The sequence below is a fragment of the Ruditapes philippinarum genome, unplaced genomic scaffold (assembly GCF_026571515.1).
Source record: "Ruditapes philippinarum isolate M1 unplaced genomic scaffold, ASM2657151v2 ctg342_1_1_1_1, whole genome shotgun sequence".
In the NCBI taxonomy this organism is placed as follows: Eukaryota; Metazoa; Mollusca; class Bivalvia; order Venerida; family Veneridae; genus Ruditapes; species Ruditapes philippinarum.
The window spans coordinates 66,712-77,899 of NW_026862072.1; the positions used below are offsets into that span (position 1 = coordinate 66,712).

An 11,188-nucleotide genomic window follows, 5' to 3' on the forward strand; every position below is an offset into this window, starting at 1 on the left:
CTCAAGTAAAAGAATCCTTTATGAACTTTCTAGTGATGCCTTAAAAATGAAAATTAATTATGTAGAAGTATTAAAAAAAATTGTTTCTAATTTATCGTTGTTTATTTTTTTTCTCTTAAATCCACACTCATATATTCGGGAAAAAATAACGTCGCTTCCTTTAGATACTTTATTCAAAAAGGAAATTGAATATTGAATGAAATTTAAGACCATAAGCTTTGAACAAGTATATTAAATCTGGAAACAAGTGATCCCTCGGAAGCATTAATCACAACAAAATTACATAAGAATTGCAGATTCGGCTTCAATTGAGTCTGCACATGAGGGATAATGAAACAAGTGCAACATCCCTCACGCCCCTAGCACCGCTTGAACGGTACTCAATTCTCAACACTTAATAGCGCTGGCAATCAATGATCCCGAAGGACCAGAAAAACACTGAAGTGAAGTAAACGGGGCAACTTTTTACCAGCTGCCACACGGCACTTGACACCTGCTGTTGTGAAGTATTAAAATCTTTGGAAGCAAAAGTGATCCCGTCGAAGCATTAATCACTACAAAATTACATAAGAATTGGCAGCCTCGGTTTGATTGAGTCTGTACATGAGGGATAATGAAACAAGTGCCAAAAAGTTTTTTTTTTTTTTTTATTCATACTGAAAATACCTTATTAAAGATTGTACATATATATGTGCTACGGATAAGTATTTTCTTGATTTCGGCAAAAGGAAATCTCGGTGGCCGCTTTAAAAATCCTATTTTTGCAAATACTTGCATAGTTTTTGTTGAAAATGAATTTGTTGCCAGTACATTTTTTCAAATGATACAACCAATAAGAATATTGGATGGTTTTTACATTATCAATAAAAATTACTCCCTTGAAGTTGGTCATATTTTTCCCCTAAAAATTTCCAAAATGCGCCGATGTTTCTCAGGAATATATGATAAACAAGATCAACAAGGAAAGGCGGCGCTCAATGAACGCAAAACCCTACATGACCCAGCAACAAGAACAAGTGGCAAGAAGCCCAGGGGGACCCCAAACAACACAGGACAGGGCACTAGGCATAGCACAGACAGGCTAATCACTAAAATGATAAATAATTAGTAAAGCTCTGAGAGAAATGTTCATCATGTTAGTAAAGCTCTTTGAGAAATGTTCACCGTGCGAGTAGAGCTGTGTAAGTAAGGTGCACTGTGCAGGAAGAGCTATGTTGGTTATGTTCATCGTGCGAGTAAAGCTCTGAGAGAAATGTTCATCATGTGAGTAAAGCTCTTTGAGAAATGTTCACCGTGCGAGTAGAGCTGTGTAAGTAATGTTCACCATCCAGGTAGAGCTCTGTGGGTTATGTCCATCGTGCGAGTAGAGCTCTGTGAGAAATGTTCACCGTGCAAGTAGAGCTGTGTAAGTAAGGTTCACTGTGCAGGTAGAGCTCTGTGGGTTATTACATCGTGCGAGTAGAGCTCAGTGAGAAATGTTCACCGTGCCAGTAGAGCTGTGTAAGTAAGGTGCACTGTGCAGGTAGAGCTCTGTGGGTTATGTCCATCGGCGATTAGAGGCTCTGTGAGAAATGACTGTGCGAGTTAAGAGCTGTGTAAGTAAGGTTTACCGTGCAGGAAGAGCTATGTGGGTTATGTTCCATCGTGCGAGTAGAGGCTCTGTGGGTTGTTATGTTCATCGTGTGAGTAAGATTTCTTTGAGAAATGTTCACCGTGCGAGAAGAGCTATGTAAGTTATGTTAAACTGTTTAAATAGATCGTTGTAAGTAATGTTCATTGTTTGAGTAGAGCGTTAAATTGTGAGTAATGTTCACCATTTGAGAAGATCGTTGTGAGTTATGTTCACTGTTTGAATAGATAGTTGTGAGTAATGCTCATTGTTTACGTAGAGCGTTGTGAGTAATGTTCACTGTTTCAGTAGAGCGTTGTAAGAAATGTTCATTTCGTGAAAGTGCGTTGTAAGTAATGGTCACTGTTTGAGTACGTTGAGCGTTGTGAGTAATGGTCATTGTTTGAGTAGAGCCTTGTAATGTTCACTGTTTGAGTAGAGCGTTGTAATGTTCACTGTTTGAGTAGAGCTCATTGACAACTTTTCGTAAGTAAGATATCGTAAGTTTTTAAACTACTTAACTTACATAAACACTAATCGAATATTCTCGCCTGCTTCTCTTCGTCCAACGAACACATGTTATTTTTATTCATCTACGATCGGGTGACCCCTGTTTATGAAATATATGATCATAAAACTGTCTTAGTTATGAAATAGTACATGCCAAAAACAATGTTATACATATATAAACAGTGTCATTATGACATGCGTGTTCTTAAAATAAGTTTCATAAGGAAGAGAAAGTATTGCATGTAAACGGAACTTTGAACTATTTTTTGTTTGATATCTTTCATGTCATTGTTATCTTGGGGTCAAGACTTAGTAACCTTGTTCTTTTATAAACCTCTTATCAATTAACCACATAATTATTAATCATTTTTGAAGGTGTCACTTACACAGTTATGAAGCTAGTTTTGCTGAGTTTTGTTGCTGCTGCTGCATTGTGTTGCGTATGCGCTCTGACGCCATGCTGTGTTAGCCGGAAGTTCTCAGCATTAATGATGCGCTTGCAGGCGACATTGCCGACTGGAGCAACAGATCCTTTCATTGAAGATGTAAGTACATGTTTCTTTGTCAGATAATGATTTTTTGTATGCAATTGAATATAAAGAACTTATTTTTATACACATGTTGTCTTAATGGTTTTCTCATCCTCCCTACCAAAGCGCTTTGAATATTGTTTCCAGAATTCATAGACGAATAGCACAGGTCGAGTACAGATGCATTGCATCTATTTAAACTCCTACCCACCGTGCACAGACACACTCAAAAACCTTGACAGTATAACACAGCAAACAAAAGGCAGTATTTTTTGCTCGTCTAGACTCGATATTTTTAACATAATGATTTTACCAAATATCATTTCTTCACTATTTAAAATCACACCGATTACTTCTTGGGTATGGTTAAGGGTTAGTGTTATGGGTTAAAATTAGGTTCAGAGGGTTATGGGTTATGGATAGGATTTTAAAACATGGATTTTGCTACGAAGTGCTCCTTTTGCTTTATGTTTAACAATGAAAAATTCTAGAATATTTAGGAGTATGAAAATAACACGAATAAGAAAATGTTGAACAAAATAAAGTGCGTGCTTAATGTAGGCGTCACACTGTCCCGAATTTGGCATCAGATGGACACACGAATAAGGAAATGTTCAAATTCGGGTAATGTACCTACCGCTAATGGTGGGTCAATAGCGATTACCGTTTAACTCACAACGAGTAAAAAATGTCCATCGGTAAAAATGTTGTGAGCAACTTCCGTTCCTCGTTGTGAGCACCCATCTTTGACGTGTGACACGATAAACAAGGTGAGTTTTTTTTTTATAATTTTTGAAGATTACAGACATTTATGTAAAAATATCGGAATGCAGTTAGCTAGCGATGTGTTTTTCTGAGTATGGGACAAAGTAAAAATTTTGGCCCGTTGGGGCGACTTTTGATGGAAATTTCCGTGCGACGCCCGTCACTCGGGGGTAAACAAAGGAAAAATTTTGGGGACAATTCTCTTTAGGGCCCAATTTAAAAAATTGAAAAACGTCGAAATTTTGGTTTTTCGTTTTGGGGGCAACTAACCTTTTAAAAAAGAAAGCCCCCCAAGTCTTTAGGCCCTAAAATTAATTTTCTGAAAAATCTTCATAGAAACGGAAAATAACCCCTTTTTTTCTTTAAAACCCGTTGTGGCAAAAATAACCCCTTTTGAGAAAACAAACGCAAATTTTTTGTATTTGGTTTTAAAATGTAATTCAGATTTTGGGGGAAATATAAATTTTTCCTTCCCAGCAATTAAAAATTTTTTTTCACGCAGATTTCTTTGCAAGTCGTTGTGGGATAACCCCCCAAAAGGGCAAAATTAGTTTTAAAATGTCCCTCTGTCAGTCCCTAATCTGTCCGGGAAAAATTTAAAAATTGGCCCTAACTTTCCTTATTAGGTTTTAAAAGGGATTTGATTCATATTTGAAACAAATCCCTTTTGACAAAACCTTTTCCCACGGCCCGGGGATTTTTTTTTCCTTTACCCCTGTTTGGGCCCCCTTTCCTTGAAGGTCAAATTTTTTTCCAAAAAAAATTTAAATTTTTCCCTAATGTTTGGGGATTTTTTTGGTTTTTTAAACCAAACAAACTTTGGGCAAAATTTTTTTTCAACTATTTATATTCTTTTACCCCTTAACCCCCTTTTTTAAATGAAAAAATTAACCCTTTAAGGTCAAATTTGGTTTTTCCAAAAAAATTTAAAAAAAATTTGGGCATAACTTCCTTTTTTGTATTTCGGAAAATTTTCTATATTTTTAAAAACCCCCTTTGGGGCCAAAACCTTCAAAAAATGGTTTTGTATCTTTTTACCTTTTTACCCTGAATGAAATTTTCTTTGAAATCCAAAACTCTTTTTTTCATTTGGTCCCCCTAAAAATTCTTTATAAGTAAAAATGGAAAATTAAAATTAATATTTGGAAAACAAAAGCCCTTTAGACAAGACCTTCAAATTTATATTTTTTTATTTCAATTGACCCTTTAAAATTTCCTTTCATTTGGGGATCTAATAAATCCAAAAAAAAAATTTTAATTTTATCTGGTCCAAAATCGGAAAAAGCACCATTCAAAGGGGAAATTGTCAACTTAAACCCCTGATTTGTTCTTGTTTTTTCAAAAAATTGGTCCCGTCTTCAGCTCGAATAAAAAACATGTATTTGTGAAAAAAACAAAATTTTTGAAATTTTTTTTGAAATATTCATTTTTAAAAAACCCCCCCCATTTTTTTCCTCGTGCCACACTAAAAGATTAAAGAAATAAAAAAAACCTGATTTAAAAAACCCCTGAAATTTGTTTTCTGTTTAAACTGAAGACTTGTAAAATGAAGAATAATTTTCAAAAAAAAGAAAAAGGAAAAAACTAATTTCAAAAAAAAACTATTGTAAAAAAAACGTTTTTATTTTCTTTTGGTAGATTGAAAATTGTATTCCTTTCTATTTGAATTACATAATTATTAAAACCCGACACTTTCGCTTGTCTTGCTCACAAAGAAAAGGGTTTTGGTGGCTCCCCCAAAAAGAGGATCCCAAAACAAAAAAGGTATAAACTTCGTTTTTTTTGAAAACTTTTCAGATAAAAAATTTTAAACCTGAAGGGTTGTGGGGATTGTTTTTAATTTGAATGCACAAACGTCACCAGAATCGACGTTTTTCAATGTTAAAAAGGTCCAAGGAAAATTGTTCCAGTTGTCCAGTACCCCGGGGGTGACTGCGTGCACGGAAATTTCCATCAAAAGGGGTTCCCCCAACAAAAGGGTAATCTTTACCCTGTTTTAACTCGGAAAAACAAATCCGCTAATAAAAAACATTCCCAAAAATTTTTTACCCTTTAAAAAAGTCTTAATCTTTTAAAATTACAAAAAACCTTTGGGTTTTTCGTGTACCCCGTCATAAATGGGGTTTCTCACAACGGGGGGAACGGGGGAAATTGTCACAAAAAATTTTTTAAACCCCGGGGGAATTTTTTCAAATCCCTTGTGAGTAAACGGGGTGGAGAAGGAACCGAAAGAGGCCCAAGAAAAACAATTTTTTAAATGGGTAAAGGTAAAATTTTCTCATGGTGGCATAATTTTACGGGGTGACCACTTCCTCATTCCCGTCCCCTTCTTGAAATTTTCTACAAATATCAAAAGCTTCCAAAAATTTAAAAAAATTTAAATTTACAATTAAATTTTTATTTATTTCTTTGTAGAATTACTGCTTTGATGAAAGAAATAACAAAAGAAAAAAAACCAAAAAATTGCTTTTTTAAAAAACACAAATTTGAAAAAATAAAAGAGGCCCAAGGCCACTTTGGGTGGTTTTGGTTTTATTAAATATAATAAACAAGATCAACAAGGAAAGGCAGCGGGTTTAAATTTAAAAAGCAACCCCCCCACAACCCAAACAAAAAAAGAACAAGTTTCACAAAAAGGGCCCCCGAAAAATTTTACGGGCCAAGGGGGAAAAGGGGCGGATGGCTTATCATTAAATGATAATAAAACGAAATAAAAGTTTTTTCGACAAGGGAAACAAAAAAAACAATAAAAGAATTTAAATTTAAATTTAAAAAAATAAAACTATGACAAAAAGAAAATCCCTTTCCGTAGACGAGAAAAAAACCAAAAAGGGGGGGCCGGAACAAAAATGTCGCAAAACAAATAGAGTCCAAAAACCTTTTTTTTGGGTTAAAAACCCTTTAATAATTTTAGTTAAAAAGGGGAAAAATAACCCCAAAAATCTTGCGAAGTTTTGGGGAAAAAACATTCCATTAAAAATCATTTTTTAATCATACTGGAAATTTTTAAATTAAATCCAAAATTACGATTTTTAAATTTTTTTTTAAAATCTACCATTTTAAATTTTTAAAAGCGGTTTGTTTTTGTTTGGGTTGAATAGCTTTTCTAAATTTAAAGAAAATTTTTTGCTTGTTAAAAAACCTTTCACTTTGCTAAAAGCTCTAAGGGGAATCTAATTTAAAATTTAGATCATAATTTCAAAACCCTAAAAATTTTGGCATTGCCGGTACGTTCCTTTCTTTAAAGTTATTTTAAAAAAAACTTTTTCCAAAATTAAAGTCATCATTTTTTTCATAGATTTTGTGTGAAAAAAGAAAAATTTTTTTTTGTTTTTTAATTAAGAGCCAAAAATTAAATTTTTAAAGTAGTTTAAAGGTGACCATGGGGTTTAAAGCATTTCCCCACTTTTTAAAGTATTCAAATTTTGGGCTTAAAAATTTTGCTTTTTTAAATACATTGAAAAAATTTAGGGCGTTGGGTTTTTAATTTCCCCAAAAAGGGGCAATTTTTTTTTTTCTTTTTTTTCTTTTTAAACAAATTTTTTATGTTTTCTCTTGTCCCTTATGGAAGAAAAAATTTGTTTTAAATTAAAATAAAATTTTTTTAGGGATTTTTTTTTGCTTAAAAAAAATTTCCAAAAATTTTTAGCAAAAATGATAAACCAAAATATTTTCAAAGTTGATAAAATAAAAACTCCCCGGTAAAAAAAATTATAATTTTGCATGATCAAAAATAATATATTTGAGAAAATTTTAAAGGGAAAAATTTGGAAAAAGACCCAAAAAATTTTTTGAAAAAATTAAAATTTTTTTTTGGGGGTTTTTTTTTGAAAAAAAGGCAAATTTTGTAGGGGAAATTTTTTTTAAAAATTAAAATTTAAAAAATGGGTGGGGGTAGGGAAAAATTTTTATAAGTAAATTAAAAAAAACATTTTGTTTAGGAAAAAAAATTTTGGGGTTGTTTTTGTGTTTTCCCTGAAATGTTGTTAAATTTTTTTTCTTAAAAAATAGGCAACCCGAAAAACATTTTTTATAATGAAAAGATATTCAGATTTTTTTCAGTTTTTTCATTTCTGAAAATTTAACCCTTTCTAATGGGGGAAAGTCTTAGTTCAGAAAATTAAAATTTCCCAAAAACTCATAAAACCAAAACCGGGAAAAATTTAAATTTTAAAATTTTGCATAAAAGGGTGGGGCCTTTAAAAAAAATATAACTGCCCAAATTTTTCAATTTTTTTCAGTTCCTTATGGTGCCCATTACCCATGGTCTACCTTAATAAGCTCCAAATACTATCTGCGAAATTTGCCGCGGTTGGCCGTGTGGAGGTGAAGGTCACTTGACGCCTTCGTAACTACGTACGAAGGCATCGTACTCAAAATACGACGTCGGGTACCTATCCTATGACCTTCGCATGTCCTGCTGGTAAACTACTTTGTACAAAATTGCATCTTTGAGGTGACTTCGTGTGTGTATCGGATGCGATCGCGTGACCTTTGGTAGGAATCGTGAGTGGCTCGGATGCGATCGCGTGACATTCTGTAGGAATCGTACTTGTTTCGGCTGTTGAGACACTGTCGACCAATTTCGGGGCTATCTTCGCACGAAATTAAAAAATTCATATTCGTATGCCCATCTGGTGTCAATTTCGGGACAGTGTGACGCCTGCATAAAAAATCTGACTTTTTATGTTGCAATAAACGCATTATTAACTTGCATTTTTTTTACTATTCAGATATATTCGACTATAGAATATGACGCAGATGCCAAAATGGAGAGGATCACTGGACACATACTCGACACCAGTACTGGTCAACGATCTGAATACACCGAGTACAAGGACTTTAAACATGTAAACATATCAATTGTATTATTTGTAATGATATTTTACGCTGATCTATGTCAATAAAACAAAGACAATATAATTACCAAACTTAAAGGAAAACTTCTGCAAAGAAGTAGCCATGAAACTGAAAAGTCTTGATATATAGATAGATGCCTGTAAAATTGTCAGCTTAGTACCCCAGTAAACTGGTTGTATATTAAAATTTGGACTTTCTGGATGCTGTGACATTCGGAATACCTCGGGCGACCTCGCTCTGAATTCAACTCAATACGAAGCCGAGTAGTTACGATTGAAGGAGTACGTATATATATAGTACTTACCGTACTTAAAACTGAAGTGCGAATCATCTGAATTTTCTATTTTACATTCATATAGTTTTATTTGTTTATCACATTCCATTCATGACTGTAGTTTTGGGTTTTTGGTGTACATTTTATTTCAGTCAAAGCGATATACTGTGACGTCATCTGGCTGTATAGTGGAGCCACTCAATGAACTGATGATTGTTCCATGTGTGGCAGGTAACTAGCAATATTCTCTTCTATACATGAATATAATTGTTGTTGTTTTGTTTTTTAATTCATAATTTTTAAAGAGTCACTTGCAAGTTGGAAAGTTAAAGATATTTTTCATGTAATTATGATTAAAAAATGAAATATTAGCGTTTTTAATTGATAAAGATGTTCTCTAGCCTTGGCCTCAGTATTTGTAAATCAGTGCCTTGCACAATTATATCAGATTTTATTAGTAGTCGCCATAAATGTGAAGGTCTCCATAATTGTGAAGTCTTAGGAATACCAGTACTTTTGAAGTACAACATACAGATGTTTTCGATGTTTTTAGCGAATTTTAGCATGCTCCAACAGTACACCATTGGATCTGGGGCGCACACGGTGCCCGTGACGTCATGGGAAGGACCATATCTAGGTAGTTTATGGATGAATATACATTTTGTCGACGGTTCCTGTGAGCCTGTGTCGCTACAAATATACGGCCCTACCCCAGACAACGGTGACTATTTCAATCATTCTATTTAAATAGAACTTTGGAATATAAATATTTATTTACAGCAACCATTATTAATTCTAGTAGGTATAAGTCAGTTTAACTATCCACCATCTTTATTAATTATGTATTTTTGTGTGTTTAAAAGTACCACAATCACTAAAATGGACTTTAAAAACGATTAAAATGAAAGCTAGACCAAATTTAGTTCAATATGAACGTTTAAAGACTCGAGAAATGAAAACGAGGCAAACTTTCAATAGTGAGTTCTGTTGGAACATCACGTGGAGCAAATGCTGGAAATCCATTGGTTTCATTTTGTAAGGTTGGAAATAAAGAATGTTTTCAGTTGCATGAACGGCATTATATTTGAAATAGATGAGTCATTGTAGCTGCTAGGAAATTGATCCTTTGTCATGTTTTATCTGTCTTACATAATATTTACAATAATAACAATCTTAACAACTTTTATCAGATTTATTGAAGTAGTTTATTTGTATGAATATTTCAGCGGCCAAACTGCTCTACGCATACCAGTTTGCCAACATGAAACAGGGACACCTTAGCAGTAATGACGTATTTACCACACCAGACAGTTGTAAACATGTATGTATATATATATATACAGATAACTACCGATAGTATGGCACTTGTTATGAACATGTTCGGCATCCTTAACGTGCTGAATTTGCTCTGTTTTGAATTTGGAACATTCCATTTGATAATTAAGGGATTTCAGTATCTATTTTTCAAATAACTGAGCTACCAACAGTAAAGAACCTTGTTCATTGCACCACTGTGCACGGAGTGAAGGCTGGCCTAGCTCTATACTGGTGACAAAGGCTAATTACATTCGGTATCAGCTAATATATATGATATTTTGAGATAGTATGAAACGTAGAAACAAATTTATGTCTCGAACAACAGAAAAAAAAACTCCATGATAATATAAATATTTTTATATTACAAAGCTAAAAGTAAAGTCCTTGAAAATAATTACAATGTACAGTATACTGTAACCTTTCTAATTAAAACGACAATTTCCGATCGCATGTCAGCGTTCTTTTAAAAGTCTGTCTAAAAAAGGTTGTTCGTAAGCATAAGTAAGCAGGACGTACACACAGCTTACAGTTAATAGTTCAGTGCTAGAAGATATTCAATTGACGAAAAAACAAAGAATTATAGAAATTTGTATTATGTTTCATTTTATAATTTTCAGGCTAGTCAAACAGTCGGTTAGAACATAGACAGGAAACAGTTCTTTATTAATAGTTTCATAACACATGTGTTGAAATAGTGCTTTTACCTATCAAAACAATGAACTAATGATTAAAGCCATTAAATTGTTACGTCTTTGTTTAAAGTGTTTAAGGGTACATTTGATTTGCCAAAAAGTCTAAATAGTATACTAACGGAAAAAGCCATCCGACGACTTGACGATACAAAATTTGATTTTTGCTGATATCCTTGACATCTTGGCTCATGCATAATTTATTGCATAATTGTTGGGAAGTCTTTCTTGCAATGGACCCGCAAAAGCCAAACTAGCAATATATCGCATTATCAAACAAACACTGTTAGCGACAAAGTGAATCAGCTATCATTAAATAAACAAGTGATGGCTGTAACATTCAAAATTACACAAAATTTTGACATCTTCCCAAAAAGCATGACCTTGATCTTTATGAAAACCAATCTGGTTGTTGCATGCGACACATCATCTTTTAACAAAAGGAAATATTTGTGCTAAGTTATCAGATTAATCAAATTCAAATTAAGCAAAAATTTTGTTTTGCTAGCATGTCCTTGCCTAATGCAATTTTTCCTCAAGAACAGTTATATACCAATCAAGTTCCTTGTTGTTGTTTTTTCAGCATGAAATGTAATGAATATTTTATGATTTTTTACAAGTTAACTAGTGTGGG

General features: G+C 33.3%; 1 protein-coding gene across 1 annotated transcript; it reads left to right on the top strand.

The window, feature by feature from the left end:
• Nucleotides 1-2,456: 2,456 nt before the first annotated feature.
• LOC132717836 (uncharacterized) lies at nucleotides 2,457-10,612 on the top strand. The gene is made up of 6 exons (XM_060701411.1): nucleotides 2,457-2,664; nucleotides 8,148-8,264; nucleotides 8,701-8,779; nucleotides 9,102-9,269; nucleotides 9,775-9,869; nucleotides 10,483-10,612. Exons 1-6 carry the CDS (start codon nucleotides 2,512-2,514, stop codon nucleotides 10,501-10,503), a joined length of 633 nt encoding a protein of 210 aa, XP_060557394.1. The 5' UTR covers nucleotides 2,457-2,511; the 3' UTR covers nucleotides 10,504-10,612.
• The last annotated feature ends 576 nt before the right edge of the window (nucleotides 10,613-11,188 follow it).